The sequence below is a fragment of the Triplophysa dalaica genome, chromosome 21 (genome assembly GCF_015846415.1).
Source record: "Triplophysa dalaica isolate WHDGS20190420 chromosome 21, ASM1584641v1, whole genome shotgun sequence".
In the NCBI taxonomy this organism is placed as follows: domain Eukaryota; kingdom Metazoa; phylum Chordata; class Actinopteri; order Cypriniformes; family Nemacheilidae; genus Triplophysa; species Triplophysa dalaica.
In genome coordinates, this window is record NC_079562.1 from 16,981,447 (window position 1) to 17,003,336 (window position 21,890).

The 21,890-nt window shown below is 37.8% G+C and overlaps 1 protein-coding gene across 9 annotated transcripts in view; it reads left to right on the plus strand.

Annotated features, from left to right (window-relative positions):
• Window positions 1–21,890, plus strand: part of atp2b2 (ATPase plasma membrane Ca2+ transporting 2) — a 144,758-nt gene that overhangs the window by 103,268 nt on the left and 19,600 nt on the right. For 7 of the 9 annotated variants that reach the window (XM_056734556.1, XM_056734555.1, XM_056734557.1 and 4 more), the window contains 10 exons: window positions 848–973; window positions 2,037–2,162; window positions 2,638–2,670; window positions 4,139–4,231; window positions 5,645–5,686; window positions 6,727–6,891; window positions 7,194–7,408; window positions 7,932–8,174; window positions 17,328–17,569; window positions 19,842–20,070. In XM_056734556.1, the coding sequence (XP_056590534.1) occupies window positions 848–973; window positions 2,037–2,162; window positions 2,638–2,670; window positions 4,139–4,231; window positions 5,645–5,686; window positions 6,727–6,891; window positions 7,194–7,408; window positions 7,932–8,174; window positions 17,328–17,569; window positions 19,842–20,070 (1,514 nt within the window). The remainder of the gene's footprint in view (window positions 1–847; window positions 974–2,036; window positions 2,163–2,637; window positions 2,671–4,138; window positions 4,232–5,644; window positions 5,687–6,726; window positions 6,892–7,193; window positions 7,409–7,931; window positions 8,175–17,327; window positions 17,570–19,841; window positions 20,071–21,890) is intronic. The other 2 variants (XM_056734558.1, XM_056734560.1) reach the window with 1 other exon arrangement.

A 21,890-nucleotide genomic window follows, 5' to 3' on the forward strand; every position in this document is an offset into this window, starting at 1 on the left:
GTTGACATTGACGGAGAGATCCTGTGGGTGAGAGCATTTGGCAGGCAGGAAGAGGGTCCCATCTTGTTGACTAGTTGGAGATACAGTGATGGATTGCAGTCCCAGGCTTACCGTTATTTTTGAATTTGTGTGGGAGTCCAAAGAAAAGGCTTGATGCATTGAAAAAAAGGAAACAAAAGCAAAGTGAACACTAAATAAAATTACAGTTTTCTGCTATACAAAACAACAGAAGGGCCAAACACTGAACCCTGGGGAATACCTTCAATATATAGCCTTGTGTTGCACAACACAGTGCAGATATTGACTCAATCAGGCCTGTAAATTCAGAAATATTAGCGAGAGATTCTGTTGTAAAATGCATGACAAGTCCCATCTTAGAGAATCAACTTTGGAATTCACTGGAGACAGAAATATTGATCCACACAGTGTTTGTAAAAATTGAAGGGATTATTTGAAGGAACACAAAGGCCCTATGAAATGCTTTGGAGATTAGATTATGCAATATGCTTCATTCTCATTCATGTGGCTGTGATCAGAAACCAATTCATCTCCTTGTGTCCTTTAACACTAGGAAGTTGAATAGGATAACTTACTTGAATATGGTCTACATGATAATATTTCACCTTGTAATAGTTATGATTTAAAACAAGACTGTACCATTTAACACTATTAATTGTTTTTGTAAACAGATAAATTCAGATTGCTCTAGATTTTGCACCTGGCAGTTTTGACTCTCTTACCTATTATCAGCTGCTTAGAAGCACCACATCTGGATCAATGTGCCAATATACATCAGAATTATAATCTATAGTCCTACGTTTTCATCATCTAATTCTGTATTTTTCAGGTGACCTGCTACCAGCCGATGGAATCTTAATATACTCCAGTGAAATGAAGATTGACGAGAGCTCTCTAACTGGGGAATCAGATCATGTGCAAAAATCTATAGAGAAGGACCCAATGCTTCTCTCTGGTAAAAACTTGCATGAATCTAAATGTTACTGATGTATACATTAAACACAATGGTCTTTTCCAAAACCATGTGAGCTGTCCTGCTGCCTACATAGGCAACTGGCTTTAATAACTGCAACGTGAGAACACAACCTTCACCTTGTGTATAAGGCTAAATGCTGAAGTATATCTCTGCATTCTTTATAAAAATGACCTAGTTATCACTTTACTGCTGGTTTTTAGATTTTTATGGATTTAATATCCAGATATTTTTGACAAACAAATAAAAAACTTGCTGATTTCTATTGTTTGGTCATTGTTTGATAAATAACTTCTGGTTACCTTAGTCAAATTGTGTGGTAAAAGCACAAAATTATTTGAACAGAAAAAATATATATTTGAATGATTGGGATTTTTTTAATAACTGATTGTAGTAGAGTAGGCGGGGCGAGACCGTGGTTCGAGTCCGGTGAGTAATTGTGAATTAGCGCCAGCTGTGCGCACATCGGCCTCGAATCACGTAGGAGATGGGAGCATAAAAGGAAGGAAGCAGGCCGGAACCGGCAAACATTCAAAACATTTAATAAAGTAATATAACAGCCGGTGGCCCCTCACGGACGACCGCCGGCGAACAAAACATGAACATAAATATAAATACAAACATAACATAAGTTCGGGCCCGGTCCTCTCTCTTCGACAGTCCGGTCGCTCGTTCCTTTTATATGCTCCCATCTCCTACATGATTCGAGGCCGGTGTGGGCACAGCTGGCGCTAATTCACAATTACTCACCGGACTCGAACCACGGTCTCGCCCCGCCTACTCTACTACACTGATATTTAGGGGGTTATTTAAAATTATATTTTTCTGAATTATATTTCAACTCAGCAACTTCAGTTTTTATTGTTCATTATTTCATGATATTTCTTTAATCATAAGAGAAAATTCAGATATTAAAATAAATCACGTGACAACAATTTGTGTGGGGTTGTCATGTCATGGTATTACATGGTGCTGAGGGCAGGCATCGATGCTATTAATTACAGTTTCCCTATTACTTACTGCACGGCGTTAATTGAATCACCAGGCACCCATGTGATGGAGGGCTCGGGTCGGATGGTGGTCACGGCCGTCGGGGTAAACTCTCAGACTGGCATAATTTTCACCCTGCTCAGTACTGGCGGAGAGGAGGAAGAGAAAAAAGAAAAGAAAGGTACGTAACTAAAGCTCACCTTGGCGTCACTTCAACAGGCGAAGACAGTCGCGGTTGTCTTTTTTTGGCTTAAATGTGCATTTCTTGACCTTCAGTTGTTAAAACAATTATTAAAAATAACAGCATTACTGGCAGTGTCGTGCTAATAGTGATGATAAAAATCAAGTAGTATCACAATATTTATATTTAAATTACGTTAGAATTAGTGCTTTTTGCAAGCATTGCAATATTACTATATGAAAAATTCCTATATACTTCTTTGAAAGAAGGGACCCAAAAAAACAGATTTGAGGGTCACGGGTCATTGTTTTGATGATTTTAGGAGCACACAGATGACTCATTGACACCAGTTATGTCTCAGATTGATTCACTTAATTTCAAATGATTTGCTTATTCTGGTTGGGTGTTATGAACTGCCGAAACCCATGTGAGCGTAAGGCCTTATATGTTTGTTATTCTGTAAACTACCACACAGGTCAGGCTCTGGAAGATGGCCATCAGCTAGCAGGTAGAGTATACATCTCTCTGCCCCAGGGAATATCCACAGCAATCGTCATTTATACCCCCACTAAATCTCTTCCCTTCCAAACCTGCTTTAGTGATCCGTCACTTAAAAAGAATCTCTTTTTAAGTATTTTGAGAAGCGCATTTCATCCATGTTCCCGCATAGATATGATGATCAAGAGGTTGTTTTAGGTTTTTTAATCAAAAAAGTCACTCAAGGTCATTCCCTGAATAATGGCTATTTTCATCTCATTGTGGTTTAGAGGATTTATGGTGTACTCTGATAGTCATCAGCTTGTACATTGTTGTTGATACGGAAGCACTTCGTCTTGATTTCGAAGCATGTTTTTTTTTAAGTCAGTGTTTTTATTAGGGCTGTCAACGTTAACACGTTAACGCACGGGATTCATATTTTTGGGAAAGGAGTCAGCTCTTGAAGGGGGGTGTTCTTAAACCTGCTGCTGTGACTCCTGTCACTAATGTTAATCAAAGAACAAAAGAAAAGAGGAATTCAATGGGTTTGTAGCTTTATGGTGAATACTTCTCTATTTCATTTACAATTAAGCATTTACGACTGTAAAGTGTTTGAGAACTTCATTCAATTTCTGTATATTTCCTACTTGTTAGACATGAGGGCTCGCCGCTATACTGTACTTTAATGTTAAATAACATTATTTAATGTTTAATAACAATATTTAATGTTAAAATAAAGAAAAATAATCAATTGAACGGAGACATCAGTTGCAGTATAAATATCAGAATGTTGGCTTTCATTCGTAAAATGATGCTGTTAAAGAAATCTGTTGTTTCCACATTACTTTGTATGTGAAATTATTAGTACGTAAAAATTTATTTAAAAACATGAATGTTATGTGTGATTAATCAGATTATATTTTTTAATCGATTGACAGCACTAGTTTTTATTTTTTAATTGATATCCCATAGGAAAAAAAATCACAAATCTCTTTAATAACTGTTCATCTAAGACAGCAATGTCACTCGTGCCCCCTAGAGATTCAAAAGAGATCTCAATCTGTTCTCAAATTTGCAAAGATATTTAATATAATTTTTACTTAAAATCATTTAACCGTTTCTAATCTCATTCCCAATAAAACCAGTTTATCTGAGAAACAGTATACTGTCACATTACTATTCATTAAATCGGAAACAAATGTGATATAGGAGTCATGGAAGTTATAAATAAGACACATTTTCCTCTGGAAATTTACAAAGCATTTCCTTTTCTATGGCCATTTTAGGGCGAATGACAGAAATTTGTCAGCTATTTGTGCCATTGATCATTGTGTCGTTTTGTGGCTTTTCCTCCATATTACGTGTAACCTGTTTTATGTTGCATTTTATTCCCATCAGTGTCAATATCACCTTTTATTTGACAGCAGTATATTGAAAGAATACTAATCGTGGTGACAAGGCTTTTAACCATGCTACTTTTGTTCATTATTACTGGCTAGACTGCTCCCATCCCTCCTCACACCCCATCGCAACTATAGCTACTGACGGTGCTGCAAGCGCAAATGCCTCTGGTAATACCAGCCTAGTCAATGGTAGGTTGAGCAGACCTCCTCTGTCCGTCCCTCACTGGCTCCGCCTCTTTTCCTCCAGTTGTCTTTATCCTCCTCTATGCCAACTGTACGGTCCTCTCAATGCATGTCTACTCCTTTCTACCCCTTTTCCTATCCTTGATAGGTTTTAATATCGAGACCTCAAACAACAAACATTAGGATGTGTATACTTGAGGTTCTCTCAAAAGCAATGTTTTGCTCCTCTGAAGTAGTATGCTAAATTTCCTCTGTATCCCCGTGGTTCTGCATGGCTGTTGTGTATTAGGTTTCCCTGCATGTCCAATAGAGTCATGTGCTGTTCCTCCAGAGTCCTCATTGTGTACGTTGAGTGTGATTTATCCTCCATGGAATATCTGAAGAACTGCTTTTCTATTGATGAACAATACTAGCGACAAACCAAAATTTTAGTACAAATAGTAAAGGGTGAATACAGGATGATTAGGACTCAAGCTGAGTTTTTACATTCATTCAGTACAGTAAAAAGTATACAGTACAAGCAGTATACAGTATATATACATGAGATATTCCATGGCATTCCTGTCAAAAATGCCTACATAAATACATTCAAAAGAACGGTATTTTCACTTCTTGTTGAATCACATTTACAAACTGCAAAACTTAGAATAGTACAGCTCAAGATGTATTTGATTCCTATGCATACAGTATTACAGAGTAAAGGAACATGACTGTATGGAGACACATGCTTTGGCTGCATAAGATACATTACATAACTAGAAGTATGTGGACACCTCTTTCTAAATAATTGGCGTGCCTGTTTCAGCTCTGCCCACAAATGCCAGACCGGAACCCCACTGAACACGTCTTGATAAATCAGATGAATGATGGCTGTGAGCCATTCCAAAATGTCCCCATTCCCTTCACCCGACATCAGTTTCTAACCTCACTGAGACTCAACTGTCTGAATTGAAGCAAACCTCCACAGCCATATTCCAACATCTTTTCCCAAATAAATGTATCGACTGAATTGGAGGATGTTTCAATATTTCTGCACAACTCAGTTTAATTTGATTACTCAAATACAAATTTAAATTTGAATCATGCTGTTTTTGCAAGTGTCAAGGAAAAAAAACTTGCGGTTATAAGTTTAACAAAGCACTTGTGTAGCGTAGTGCTTATGGTGTCCACTTAATTTTGTGTATGTAGTGTATCTTTTTTCCAAAATTCTGATAAATGTGCAAGGTCCCAACACAAAGCCATGCTGTACCTCATTATAATACTCAGTGTTATGTATGTGACTGTCACAATGACGTTGATAAATTACTCATTCTCTGTCTTCCCTTTTCATTTGATTTCACTGTAATGTCCATGTGATGAATGTTTTATCGTCTGCTTTCTGTTATTTTTGTCCTGTGTCTGTGGATGCCTTCATCATAGGTAAAATGCAGGATGGAAATATGGAGAACTGCCAGACCAAAGGTAACCTGCTTTCACTTTACCGCCTGGTTTGAGCTCTCACCATTATTTTATTCCTCTTTTCCTTTCTCAACACGGTTGGAATGTTTGTCCGTAAAGCCAGAAGTCTGTTTGTGCTGCTTTTCACATGTGCGTCTTGATTGCCTCACACTTCCTGTGTTTGTCAGATGTTATATTTCGCTAGAACATTTTTATTCAACTATTATTTCTAGCATATGATAATAAGTATTTGTACACATGGTTTGAGGGGCTCTTGATGTCTAGTGTCTGGAATCAGACCACTGATCTAGATTATTCCATCTGTTTGATGCAAGAGCGGCAATAACAAACTGGCAACACAAATAAGGTTTACATTTATTGAATTCCTTGGCCAGTATATGCTCCGTATCTTTATATTTCTTTGTCATGGAAATGAATGTTTTATTTGGTGACTATTGTGTGTGTAGTTGTGCTGACTGGGTTTGTTTCAGACATGGCATCGTAGCTTTTAGATTTCTAAACTAAGCTTGATTCAAAGAGTGTAATACCAGTGTCGTTCTTCATATGAATGCGATTCAAAATGTTTCATCTGAAAAATGTTTCAGACAGACGTCATACAACAATGGTTTTGGGCATCTAAATCGAGTACCTCTTGACTCTTGACCATGTAATGTTTTTGGGATTGGGTTTCAAGCTTAACATTTAAGAATGTTTTATGAACTTAATTATTACCGATTCATGCTCTCTGACATACATCTGTGCAGATATGCAGAATAACTTTTTTAATATGCTGGATTGGTGATTTTGTTGCCTGAAGTAAATGAACTTCAATGGTTCTCTTGAAATATTGCCTGCTGTTGGAGTTTAAAAGTGTGCTGTATCTGGTGACTGCGACCATGATCATGGATTCAATTGGGTGGCTAAATTGTTTGATTCACCCTTTTCTGTTCATACGTGATAAAGAGTTCAAACTATGATTGTTGTTCATTTTACGAGTTCCCCACACCAAAAAGTGCCAGTCAAGCTCCAGCATAAACGACATGCGGCTCATTTGATTTTTACAGTGAAGAAGCAGGATGGTGCTGCAGCGATGGAGATGCAGCCCTTGAAGAGTGCAGAGGGTGGGGAAACCGAGGAGAAAGAGAAGAAAAAATCCAGCGGGTCCAAGAAAGAGAAATCTGTTTTGCAAGGAAAACTGACAAAGTTGGCTGTTCAGATCGGCAAAGCAGGTACTAAGTTTCGATAGGTTGTTTTGAAGCTAACATCACATTCATTTAAAGGCAAGCAGGTTTACACAGCAGCCATCTTGGTTATGTTTCCCAACAGCTTTTTATGGTCTACTTGATTGGAGATATCCCACACTGTTTATTGATATTACATTTCAATAACATGTTTTAATCTGACAATAACAATCTCATTTTAGGCTAAACCAAAATATTTTATCGAAATATAACCATAATAATAAGCATTCTTTGTTTATATTGTGATGAAATACATGAAGCACTGATATTTGATGTGTTCTGCTCCTCAGGTTTGGTGATGTCTGCTATTACAGTCATCATTCTGGTGCTCTACTTTGCTATTGAAAACTTTGTGCTTCAGAAGAAGCAGTGGCTGCCAGAATGTACTCCCATCTATATACAATACTTTGTCAAATTCTTCATCATCGGTGTGACGGTGTTGGTGGTGGCGGTACCTGAAGGCCTTCCGCTTGCTGTCACCATTTCTCTCGCTTACTCGGTCAAGGTAAACTTTAAGCGTGACTTCTTCGACTTTTAAATTAACGTGAAAGAGGTTTTGTGATGTTGTGTGAGCACCTTCACACCTTTCTGCTTTAATGATACTACTGATATGGTTTACAGTTGCATGAGCCTTTGTTTGTATTTTTGCTACTCATTTGCCACTATTAGTGTCAGGTCATTTTAGTCATTTATGTTTTAAGTCGCTTTACAGTAATAAACAGAAATCATGCAAATTTTAGAGCACAGAGGTATAAATAAAACCGAAAATCAGTTCTGGCTCAATTCGATATGTTTCAGGTAGGTGAACATTTATTATGTGCATACAGAATAGCACACAGACAGAATATCCAACATTAAAGTTCCTTTATAGACTAAGAGAGTTTTAAATCATTCGCTTGTCACATGATAATGCCTGAATGTAGGTACATGTGTATCCATAAGAAAATGAAGATTTAAGACACATCCTAAAGAAATATGAGGGTTTCTTGAATTTTGAATGCGGCTAATTCACTGTTTGATTTGGATAGAAAATGATGAAAGACAACAACTTGGTACGTCATCTGGATGCTTGTGAGACAATGGGAAATGCCACGGCTATATGTTCGGACAAGACTGGAACACTGACCACCAATCGAATGACAGCAGTGCAGTTGTATGTGGCGGATGTCCATCACAAGTTGATCCCGGACCCTAGCTCCATCCCACCCAAAACTCTGGATAATCTGGTCAAGGCTATTGCCATCAACAGCGCATATACCTCGAAAATACTGGTAAGTGAATCTTTTTGAATATTTACTAACATTTTGCCTCCATGTCGCCATCTCTGTTTGAAACCTAAAATCACAGCCTACTGATTTCAAACATTTTCCATAATTTAAACTCATGTAGCAGCTCAACTCAGCATTGCAATTTATAAATCACTATTATAAGCTTACCGTTTTGAATGTAAGAAGACATGTTTTAAACAAAGAACGATTTAGTGCATTTTTTTTATTTCGTGTATTTATTGAAGCACTCCTTTCTCAACTCTCAAAGAAATATACAGATCCAGAGTTGCATGTCATTGCAATTTCACAATTAATGCTTAGTTGTTTTCTTCTAAAAGTTGCGTTTTTAAGTGAACATGAAATCAAATTTGACTTTTATTTGTTTTCAGTCATATTCACATTCATTATGCATGGATTATTTTCTTATTCCAAGAAATAATGGTTTAAAGGTCTAGTGTGTAGTTTTTTGGAGGGTCTATTGGGAAGTGCATAGTAATATTCATAACTATGTGTTCAGAGGTGTGTAAAGACCTTACATAATGAAGTGTCAACACACACCGCGTGTCCCCTTACATGGAACTCACCATGTTGTTCCTACAGTAGCTCTAAACGGATGGGGGTGAAGTGAGTTGTTGGTTGCAATCGTAACCTCACCACTTAGGGCTGTGGCAGTGATGGAATTTCCTGTGCTGTGATTTTGTGTGGCTCTATAGTGCGGTATGCGATATTACCTCCTTCATTTTATTTTTTCATTTAGCTGCAAAGGGGAAACATGATAAAATACAATTAATATTAGAATGTTTTTTAAATTGCGCGTCACCTCTAGTGTGCACATGGCAAAACGAATGCAATTCAAAAGGAACTGGATATTACGGCAGGGCACATATTATTTTATTCTGTTATTATATAAGTTTATAATTAGGATACTGTAGGCTTGTTTTTAGATATAGCCTGTGTTAATAGCTGAAAATATTCAATGTGTGTTTGTAAGAAGTACAATAAGCAGACTGCACTCAGAGCACAATTATATAAAGAACAATAGCTACATAAACGTTTAAGTATATGATCATTGTTATATTTAGCATGTCTTTGAGGAAAACCAAGCCTATCTAAATGTTTGTGAAAGGCACATCTGCTTCCTTGCTTCATCGCGCGGGTGCTGCAGAGGCACACAGACACACTGATCAAGATTATTAAAGCCCATTGTATTGGTATTTCTGCATTTAAATAATCCCCCCCAAAAAATCTACATTTAAAACGGCACTTCGAAGCAGAATATGCCATTCTCTCACCTCAGATTCAATTTGCTAGTGAGTCGGGACTTGCATTCCTGCTCGATTTAGCTAAATACGAATAATACTTTTACAAATATAAATTACTCCTACCTCTAGTTTTCAAAGCGAATGCATTTAAGGCTTATTATACAGGCATGAAGATTTAAACAAAAAGGACAAAAGCTCAGAAAAAAGGAATACATGTGAACATTGCGGTTGCTTGCCACACACACAATATAAATCATCCATATGTTTAATGGACTGTACCTCTCCCTTACACAGGAAACTGTTTCTTCTCTCCAGAAGCCCTTGACCATATTGGACGTAATATAGTTAATTACGATAAACAATGATTATTGTGTTTGAAGTTCATATCACCCACCACATGCACTCCTTCAACTTTCACCAGCAAAAAATGAAAATACAAATAAGTGCAATGATGACGGTGACACCGTGGTAATGAGGTTATCATCACAGCCCTATCACCACTAGATGCCGCTAAAATCTCCACATTGGTCCTTTAAAAGTTATTCCTTTAAACAGTGCCTGAATATGTTTGAGTGCCAAACTGTCTTTTTTCCAAAAAAGGGACAGCAAAGATAGTTTAGACAAAGTTATGAAGATTATAATTATCAATTTTATTTCAGAGTTTCTCTTCCATCTGTGAGACAGAGTCAGATGTGATCTGTTCTGTGTATTAGTTTAAGATGTATGGGAGTTCAAAGTAAACCCATGTGAACACCCTCTCCCTTCAGAATAATATGCCTTATAGGATTCATCCCTGGAGACCAGCACTGAGAGCTTTAATAATCATACAAGCAAGACGCAGACAAGAACATCGTTTAGTTTTTACCAGAAATCAACAGAACCCCAGAGAGATTTCCCTAGCTGCCATGTTTCACTGCTCCATTATGAAATGAATGCATGACCTTATCCGACGGTCAGGGCCCTATCGTACAGCAGTACCATACTTAAATGTTTTTAGTTAAAATTGGATTTATATAGTTTGTAGTTTCAGCCCGAGGCAGGTGTCATTTTCACGGCTTGCACCAAGTTATTTAAATAGCAAATGCACTTGCGCTCATTTGTGCGTCCATGGCCGTTCTGGGCTGAATACGAGGTGTTCAGGCGCGTTGTTATTTTGAGGCAACTGAAATAGACAGCACTATCAACCTACTGAAATCTGCTCTAAAGTCAATGGCGCAATATATTTTGGGTATTTAAAGAGCGCGTTCATAATATTACACATTCTAATTATTACACACAGAGGGACGTGCAGCACCACACAAACCTTTCTAAACATGAACAATTACAGGATTCAAATGTAAAGATCATTATTGTGTGCATAAATATAAATATCCGGCTTGTCCCGTAGATGGTCTGCTCATGCGCAAGATCCATTTCTCTCTTGAGAAGCGTTCAGTCTTAGCTCTTGCAAACTCCGCTATGTAAATAGCAAATGGACAATGATGCAAGAACATTTGCCTTTTAAAGGGAATGGGAGATGAGACCCTCATTGGTTTATTTCACGTCACGCCTAAAACACACCCATGACTTATGACAATATGTACAATTCTTTTATACCGTGTACGGCGAACATTTTTTCCGCAGCAAAAGTGGATTCGGAAAAACGCCCACTTGCGCCATACGCTTAAGACGCATCAGTGGTATATAGAAGTGCTGTATCTGAAATGATACTTTCATAAGTTTACATGTCGATATAACATAAAAAAATGAAATAAAGCCCATTAGTGGAGTTGTGAAACCTAAGCGGGCCATGAGGTACAGGTGATATAGACGGATACTTCAGCTGGTAGTCTGAGCTCCGCAGAGACTTCCTGTCTCACCAATCTCAGGTTACTTCACCACCTGTTCTGTCAGACCTCCGAGTGGAGAGGTCAGGTCGAACACTGATGTCATGTTCCCGGGCTCACATCAATTCTTCATTGGAGATTACACAGATGCATGTGGTTAAGTGTGTGTGTGTGTGTGTGTTACAGGCAGGACTGGTCAATGACAGTCCATTAGGTCATCAAGTGAGTTGTGTGTGCAGTATGATGAACGGATTGTTAGTTCCTAAAATGCACCAAAATGTAGATTAAATAAATGTGATTTATCCATCCTTGATGTGTTTTTCAATGGCTTCTGCTGGGAATCTGGGAAAAGGTCCAAAACATTTAATAAAGTTGTAAAATTTCTTTGGGTTTTATATTCAGTGACACAAGCATTCTGGGTTTTTGTCAGATGTTGTATCACTCTATGAACAGAACCGAGATCATCACATTAAAATACTGAGACTCAGAGCTTGCTTTTATCCCCTGAAACAACGAATATATCATAAATCCATTTTTTGAAAACCATTTAGACGGTGGGTGGCCTGAATAACTATTCAGCTCAAGGAACCTCTAAATAATTAGACTGGTTCAGGGTTTATCTACATATGTTTGTAGGTAAAGTACACGAAGTACAATGGTATGTTGAGAAAGGATGTTTTATTAACAAAGTTTGGGAGGAGCATGTGCAGATAACTAGCCCGGCTGGCTTGATATGACCAATCTCACCAATCAGATAATTAACCCGGCTGGCTTTCCATGACCAATCTCACAAATCAGATAACTAACCCGGCTGGTTTCCTATAACCAATCCCACAAATCATACTATCATCCAATCTCCCGGACAAGGGGCAGGCTCTCAGAGTTCGGAGGACCTACCAAGCTCGGAGCCCTCTCCCATGGACAGCACGGCAAATATGCACACTCTCCGTCCCTTGTTATCTGTACTTATTGTCTGCGCGGCAAACTCGTGAATTGACTAGATGGAGTGCTGGAGAATGCAGGGGTCTCAATACACATGTTGGGGTTATTAAGTATTCTTGAAAAATTGCAGCTTAAATGTCAGAACTAAATACATTAGTTATTTATTTGAAACACTTTGAACCATATTAATGCCATGGTATTTAATAATGACAATTACTTTGGTATTCTAGTTAGGGAATTAAACATCTTATTCCTGGAACAACCAACACAATCTTATGGCAATTCGTAACAGTTTTTATTTAAGTGGAATTCATACAATCTCATTTGCAGGACTGTACAGTGTACAAATGTCGCACATGCTATAAAAAAATTGGTCTTTGCTAAGAATAAATGTAATAGTGTAGCATCCGTGCGATAAAGTTTGGCAGGTGCATCAGACAGAGCCGCTTGTTTGTGTGAAGTGCGTTTGTCTTTGTGCTTGTTGGTGTGTGAGGTGCTAATGGCGCTCCACTTTTTATTTTTGTTTAGTTTTTGCAATTAAAAAGTTTTCCGGCTGCATTGAGTCCACTGATCTAGGGCTCTATGATCTGAACGTTGTGGGAAAACTTGGAAGGAATCACGAAAGAGGAATTCTACTATTTAAATGTGTCCTCTGCTTGTTCTGCGTGTCTATGAGTGAATGAGCTGCACACTTTGACATGTTACAAGCGTGACACTCGTGGATTTGTCTGGATCATACTATTCAAGGACATGAACCATGAACTTCATCCACAGAGTTTTAAAAGCATTTCACGGTTTGACTTAAGCTACCGTCAAACACACTGAAGCTTCAAGTGTCCTCGCGACAACCTGTAAAAAAAAAGTCAGCTTAATTTGAACCAGATAATAAAATAATACATTTTTAATAAATTCATGCAGAACACAAAAGTGTTGGTAACAGAACACAACAGCCCCCCATTCACTTCTTTTGTAACTAATGCAAGTGAATGGGGGGATGTTAACAGCATTCTTCAAAATATCTTCTTTTGTGTTCTGCATAAGAAAGAAAGTCATGCAGGTTTAATATTGATGTGAGGACATACACTTGTGTTTTTTTAATGATGATAACAGAAGTATACTTGTGCTACAACTGTCTGGCCTGTGCAACAAAACTTTAAACCTCTGTAGCACCGGTGCTATATGTTTTTGTTTGATAAGCTTTTACCCCAGTGACGTTTGGAGTAAGTGCTGACCATCATGCTTGCTTTTTTAATTTATACACAATTGCTGAAACCAGATCAGTTTTGACCTTTGTGTAGTTGACTGCATTGTTTGTCTGTAAGGGTGTCAGTACAAGTCATACACACAAAAATGAATTCTGCTATAATGTTTGTTAGTAATACTAAAAGATCGTTTGGACACAACGTTTCACCGCTTCCTTGTCAAGGTGAAATATCTCGCAGTCTGTTAAGGCAAAGCTGCAGTCTCTCTATGTGGCTCAAAGTCTTTGTGCCAGATTCTCTCTGCGGTGCTTTGGCCTGTCACTCATTCATTCAAGCCAATCTGTTTTGGCAAAACCAGATCGCTTCAGTGGCCGTAGCGGGGGCCGTCACTGTCAATGCAGGTAATGGTGTGAATTCAAAGAGAGGGTATGACAATGACTTGGAGAGAGGAAAGTGGGAAGGAGAATAGAGCGAGGGCCCGTGTGGAGTGAAGGAGCCGGATAGGGCCGTAGAGAGGAAGTGGAACTGCCAGTGCATGTTTTGCCATATGCCGAAGTTCATAGGAGTGGGTGCTGACCGGGGAGATGACAGCTGTTCAGAAGAGTAATGTTTGCCAGCACCACGCTGAAGGGTGCCATGAAATCCACATTAAATGCATGAGCACTTTCTCTTTAAATGATCTTTGATGACCCAGGTGAGGATATTTGATTCATATCTTCTTTTGAGTAATATTCAGGTTTTAAATGATTTGAGGGTGAAAAAAAGATTTCTTGAAATGGTACATTTAACTCTTTCCCCGCCACTGACAAGTTATGTCATTTAAAATCAAACGGTTCCCCGCAAACCAAGAGTTATTACTGTTTGTACTGTTGAACAGCAGGTGGCGTTGTTACACATTTTTGGAAGGAACGTATATATCTGTTTTTAATAGGGATGCTCCCATAAGGATTTTTGCAGCGGATATTCAATATCGATTTCTTGTCATAGTGATCGGTCGATACCAATATTTAAAAAACTGATATGTAAGCTCTCTGATCACGTTAACCTTTTTTTAGTTCAATTTATACTACAGATGTTGGCTTTTATAAGATTTTTGGAGTTTTGTTTTATTTAACAGTAATATATATTAATCTTATATATAACTATTGTTTTAACAGAGTACTAAATAATCACAAAACATATTCATTATACAGTGAACATTTTAATATGCTTTTAAAATTTAAAAATAAAGACTTATGCAAAACAATATGCCTGTCAGGTTACTCAACAGAGACAAAAATAAACACAAAGAAAATGGAGCAGTCTGATGCAACCTTCAAGGTTTATTTAAACATTGTCCTAAAGTAAACTGTGAAAGATAAATAAACATTTAATTTCTTAAAATAGAGAAGTCTGATGCAATTTAAACATTGTCCAATACAAGTTTGAGGAGGACAACATTTATTTATAAAAAATCCGTCATAATCTTTTTTTACCTGTCACTACGGAGCAAGGTTATTTAAGGTGTAAATTAGCATGTTCGTTACATCATCGCTATGTTCATGCGTTTACTCTCTGAACTTACTGAACTGAATAGCTTTCCCTGTAGCTCAGTGGTAAGAGCATTGCGTTCTATCCCAGGGGATTGCAAATACCTATGTAAAATGTATAGGATAAAGCAATGTAAATCGCTTTGGATAAAATGCATAAAAATGTAAATACCCAATAATGTTGAAGTCGTTTACATTTTCAATGTTTCTGTTGTCCGACATAAAATAATAATTACAGACAAATGTTATTAATCATATGCCCAGTCAGTAACAATGACAGGCGCTTGTAAACGCTGTTTGGTAATCATTCATTTATTCACAAAGAACTTTAAGCTGCTGTTTGGTTATGAATGTGCTACTTTTGTCGCTTACTGAACAGAATATTTTTTACCTCTTAATTAAAGATAAGGTTTATCCAAGATGTTGCTTGTCGCTATTGCTCTCAAAAAAAAGTATGTAAACACCGCACCACTGTGCGTGCCGGTCTGTATGTGGGAGCACGCGACTCGGGGGTCTGATTAAGTGACAGATGGATGCATTGCAGAATAAGATCCAGAAACAACACCTCAAACAATTTTATCGTTGTGTTATTATATAAAGTATAAAAGGTTTTTCAGTTCATTTTGAAACTATGGCAAAATAAATTAGACTGTGGTGAGCCGGTCTAACGCCTTGTTTATACACGCGCCTGGCTCCTCACCGCGAGTCTAAACTGATGCCGTGTGGCGGGCGAAGCGTTTATGAGTAATGAATGGGAAACATGCACACTTTCCCCTGTTGACAATGCTCCTCCATCACTGTTTCTTGAAGCGTTGTAATAGTTCAACACATAAAGCATTCTTCCTAACTCGGTCCGGTCAACCACATCTCTCACAAGTTCAAAAAACTACTTAAAACCCATTTCTTCTGTGAAAACTTGACAAAAAAACTAAACACTAACCCTTTCTCACAACAGGTAGTGGTCTAGCTTTTGTTGAAACCAGTAAATTTGTATTGGCACCTAATGTATTATGGCTCCTGTATGACACATCGCTTATTGCTCCCTAACTCTTTGTAAGTTGCTTTGGATAAAAGCGTCTGCTAAATGACTAAATGTAAACACAGGCGATGACATGACTGCAGCGCCAAATCATTTAGACATCTTCACGCATTCTGGACGTTCTGGTGAAGTCATCAAATTGCGATCTGTTCGTGAGATCGGCGAAGTTAGCAAGTTCCGATCGAGTCATAAAATTAGATTTTCGGTCGATACCGATCTGTGGCCGATGGATCGGAGCATCCCTAGTTTTTAATAATCATTTTTAATCTAATCTGGGCGGAGTCCTGACAAAAAAATTCAATTACCTCAGATGTTTAATCAAAATAATGCATTTTGAAGAAACCTACGCACATTTAAGAGGTGATATAATAAAAGAACAAATAAGGCACTTTTGTTGAAAAGCAAAGACTGTCCTTTTATTTCATATAGTATTAATCCTTATATTTAGTACAGACATGCTATGTGTCACATCACATTTTTTTGAAAACGTAAAAAAGTTCTGGCTCTGACTGGCAACTTAAAAAGAAAGGGTTAGAAAGAGTTAAACACTTTTATATCAGCAGATCAAGGGGATTTTAATTCGTTTCATAAATAAGTAAATATCAGTTTTAGACACGACATCATAGTATCCATATTGTAGCATCACAGGACCTTGAATGCAAATTACGTTCAACATTTTTGTGTGCCACATTATAATGTATCAGCAAGACCTGACTTGAGCAATAATGAGAACTTAAATGCATAATACTATTCTCCTTTAGAATTTCTCCTCATGAATAAATAAACAGATCAATAACATTTATTTCCCACAAGGTATTTTTCATTGAATTCATTCGGGCATGTTAAATCAAGCATCAGACTAGATTTGATGGGTTTGTAATTTGAAGCGTCTTTCCTAAGTAGACATCAATGTATTTACACAGTGAATCATTTTTGCTTTGGGCAGATCCAAAAAGACATATCGTGCATGCAAGTGACATTTGGTGGATGTGTGTGTTTCCTGGGAATCAAACCCTCATGACGTTGAGATTGTATTGTGTTTCTAACCCATGCATGATCTCTGTGAGAAAAATGTTTCAACCAGGTCTCTTACTATAAGGTGATCAAGTTTTGGGTTATAGCTATCATTGTTTTAAAGACTCTTCATGCACTTTCCTTAACATTCTCAGTGGCACAATGTTCAGTGCAGCATAGCTCACCATCTGTGTTGGTTGCCAAGCAATGATACTTTTACCTGTTGTCAAGGTGGTCATGGGAATTGACTTGAACAGTTGTTCACCATACAAAACATGTTTAGTTTAGCTTGTGTCTATGAAGCATATTGCTCATCATAGCCTTGTGTTCGTACCGTTCCAGCCTTCTGATCAGGAAGGGGCTCTTCCCAAACAACTGGGCAACAAGACTGAATGCAGCCTATTGGGACTGGTCCTCGAGCTGAAACAAGACTATCAGCGTGTCCGGGACCTCAATTCGGAGGACAAATTTGAAAAAGTCTACACCTTCAACTCGGACAGAAAGTCGATGAGTACCGTCATTAAACAACCTGAAGGAGGTTTCAGAATGTTTAGTAAAGGAGCCTCTGAGATTATCCTCAGGAAGTAAGTGGGTTTTATCTGGTCTAAGATGTTTCTGCTTTATATCTTTATTAAAGCATTTTCACGCCTCAGACTTTGGCCCAATCCCATTTCTACCCCTTACCACTTCACTTTCCCCTACCCCTCTGTTTTGCGCGTTCACGTAAAGGGCTGGTTATACTCGACGCATTCGCTAGCTCGCTTGGGTGCGCGTGCCAAATATGACGTCATCGCGGTGTTCGCAAAGTTCGCTTTGGGTGATCGCAAGCTCATTTCGCGTGGCGGCGTGCACATAATTTTTTGTGACTTGAGCGAACAGTTAATTTCTGCATTATGCACAGAAATGAAAGAATGAACAAAAAGTTTGATGTAAAACTGTATTAAATCAACAAGCAATAGTGCGAAATGCATTTCCCCGTCCATCACACGCATCTGCTTCACAAGAGCGATGTATTCTACATCACTATTCACATTCTGCTACGTTTCCTTGTCGAACAGCTGCTCGCAAGACGCCATTCTGAATGATCTGACGTAATTCCGGTAAAATTCCTACTTTTCTTCTACTTCCTGCGGATTTACAGGACGATTTCGTTTGTGTGCCCCCTGTCATTTCAAGGAATATCTCAATGGCGAACGCGTCAAGTATAAACGTCTTTTTATAAACAAAGATTTTTCAGGACCTCTCTTCAAACAAAGAGCTTATGAAATTTCCCTACATGGCTGCTTATGCCAGTATAATGTAAGTCTTTATTTGGACTTTAATAAGAATTTAAATAGCTAATAATCATCTTGCTTATGTTGAATTGAATGTTGTGTTTAGTTTTTTGTCTTGAGTACTTGAAACGTTTATAAAAAGTCGCTAAATTTTACTAATGTAACTCTTGATCGCACGATTGAACCGCAACATTCACATCCACAAAAACTGTATTTGTCATCATGGCCGTCTCCGGAATACAATCACGAACCGGAGGAAGCAAAACGTGCTCCCGCTCAGATTCGTGTTCGCTCTCAGATTCCCCGCCCGGACAGAGTGAGAAATCCACGGAATGCGATCTCAGACGCTGGGTTAATCAAAACATGCTCCGCCTTGTGAGGTGTATAGTGAGCTGCTGTTGACGAAAAAGTTCAGGGTCAGTTTTAAGGCTATAACGTACGAAGGTATGACGACCACAGCTGACAGCAGCATTTTGGAAGTTTGTGATAAACATCACCGCTTATCTGTACGGTCAGTGACGTATTATAATGACGTAGGCCTATGTAAGTGCAGTAGTGGTGTCCTATTTCTTAGGGGAGTGCTTTTAGCCCTTCCCCTTGCCACTGTGTTTCAAGGGCTAAGTGAAGGGGTATAAAATAGAATTGGGTTTGGGCCTTAGACACTGGTGAGATCAATTCAAAACATGGTTACTAAAATCTCTTATTGGGATTCAAGAATAGAGAATATAATATAGTAAAGAATATAATTGGACAGCTCAGTGACTTACAATATACAACATAAGAGTAAAATACAACAATGAGCTTTACAGAAGTGTGATGTTTTTTATTCTTTTTTTTCTATTAAGTAATCTAAGATGAAGTAGATGATCTTACAAGGCAAGAAAAGTTCAAAGAACAATATTGAACTGGTCATGCAACACAATACAGTATAGGCTACAACAGCACAAATCACATTTACATTCAGGCATTCAGCAGATGCTTTTATCCAAAGTGACTTACAGAGAAGATAAAGGAAACAATACAGTAAAGTAATTTGTCAATAGGAGGCAATACAGTAAAAAGATGGCATCCTTTGCACCTTTGGCCCAATTTCGTAAAAGTGTACCAAAGCAGATTTTCTTAAATGATTAATCCTTTAGTCCTGCAAAAATATGAAACCGGTTAAAGGGCTACAAATACATATTTGTAAACTTGACAATCACAAATTTGAGGGTGTACATGTGCGGGAGTTAGTGAAATTTCTCTGATATAAAGTGTGTAGTGTAATTACACTGTATGTTTACAGTCAGTAGTATAAAGCCTACTTTGTGTTTTCTGAATGAGAACATAGTTAAACCTCTGCACAATGAGGCTGTTTTTGTGTGGGGTTTGAACAAGTTGGTGTATTGATCTGAGAATGTGTTTATAGTTGAAAATGGTGAATTGTTTCCGGAGTTGTGTGACAGCAATCGAGAAAAACTGTAAATGGAGGGTTTAATAATGTGCAGATTCATGCGTCTGCGCAGTAGTTTGTAAATACTCTTTGTGGGATTACATAAAAATGTGTGTTTAATGATGACGTGTCATGCTGTCTTCGGTTAAGGTGCTCTTACATTCTGAATGAGGTAAGCGAACCACGCGTATTCAGGCCGAGGGACAGGGACGAGATGGTGAAAAAGGTCATCGAACCCATGGCCCGTGAAGGACTCCGAACAATCTGTGTGGCTTACCGGGATTTCCCAGTGCGACCCGACTGGGATGATGAAAAGAACATATTGACCGAGTTGACCGCAATATGTGTCGTCGGGATTGAAGATCCTGTCAGACCAGAGGTAGGAACTTTTATTTTGTTTCGTTATCAAATTTGATTGATTTTCATTCACGTTTTTCGCATATTTTGCACTTCTGCTTCAACAACTGTTAACGTTAAGGGTGGTTTCACACCATCACACATTATACCAAAACCTACTTGAAGGTTAAATCAGGTCATGATCAGATCTTAACTTCTTAACATACATATTTAAATACATATTCTTTTTTTCTCAAAGACTTTAAACTGTTATAGAGTACTAAATAAAACTTTCTAACCAGTCATATCCATAGATAATGATGCTTTTCAAAAGAAATGTGGGGAATTTGAGGAGAAATTGCGTCAGGTCCATATACCATGGCGTACTTTGAAAATGGCAGTTCTTCACACACAGGTACTGAGGAGGCGTCTATACTGTTGCATTATTAAATTTCTTCCTTTTATCACACAGTTTCTTTGCTGTTCTGTTCTCTAACTTCGTCTTAGAGCCACACTCCGTAATTGTCAGTTTGTTGAAGGCTTTTAACAGAAAAAGCAACATCTGCGGTAAAACAGAGGACCAAGCAAAAGAACATAAAGTTCTGACTAGGGTTGCACGATAAACCAGTTCTGGAAATGTACCGGTATATGTAAGAATTCAATCGGTTCAATAGCAGAATGTTGCTTGTTTCGGTTCCTGAAACGCTGCTGTTCCAAAGTTCACTGCTATGCGGCAAATGCCGCAGAACGGACGCAGAACCGGCAACATAGAAGAACAAGATGAATCGCTCTACAAGCACTTTTGCATTTTAACTGAGACACTGTGAGTGGTTTATTACAAATTTGGCTCTTTCTACTTTTGCGGAGAGATCTTTAGATTGTTTTACAGTGTAACGTATATTCTTCATGCTGCAATGTGTCTGTACATCTCTATTCAACAACATACATCGCATATATGACGTTATCTCTGCTCAAGACACCTCAGTTAGCCTACTCATCATCATGAAGTTCTCTTTCTCGTCTTGTATTTGTTCTTATACTGTCAAATACACACGCTGTTATGTCAAAAACATAAAAAGTTCATATAAGCACAGTTTTCGTTGTGTTTTAAATAGGGATGCACCGATACTACTTTTTCCTTGATGATCCGATTCCGATACATGGATTCTGCGTATCGGCTGATACTGATTCTGATCCGATCCGATACTTGCACTGTTTTTCTTGATCAAAGTAGATCTGGATATTTTAATATTTATTGCCAGAGGTGGATAGTTCTTAAGCATGTTTACTTTCAAGTACATTTTAAAATATCTGTACTTTATCAGAGTACTTTGGACAAAAAATACTTCCCTACAGTATGAAACACATCATACTTACTCCACTACAGTCCATAAATAAATGTTTTTGTTTACTTTAAATCCATGAGTACATTAAAATCTACCACTTCCCTTTCATTAAGTATTTTTACTTTTGAAAGTAGAAGAGTATGATTTTTAAATATAATTAAGTGCTGTATTAAACTTAAAAAAACATAAAAAACAAAAATGTGGTCTCATAAAGCACAAATACTTACAAAATGTTTATTAAACAAAACTATCACAGTATAAAATTCTCCAAACTTGCTCATGCACATCCTGGACGCAGAATGATGCGCTTAATGCACTTGTTCACTCACGAGCCAGTGTTTTTTAACATTTTCACCCAAATTTAATGGCTCACGGTAAATTTTCTGTAAAGAATATATGGGCGAACAACATGTCAAATGAAAGAACAGAGTTTTAGCTTTCAAACAAAAGAAACGGTATTCTTTTATCTTCATTTGTACTTTTTTATCACTCTGTAGATGTGGGTAGGTTTCTTCAA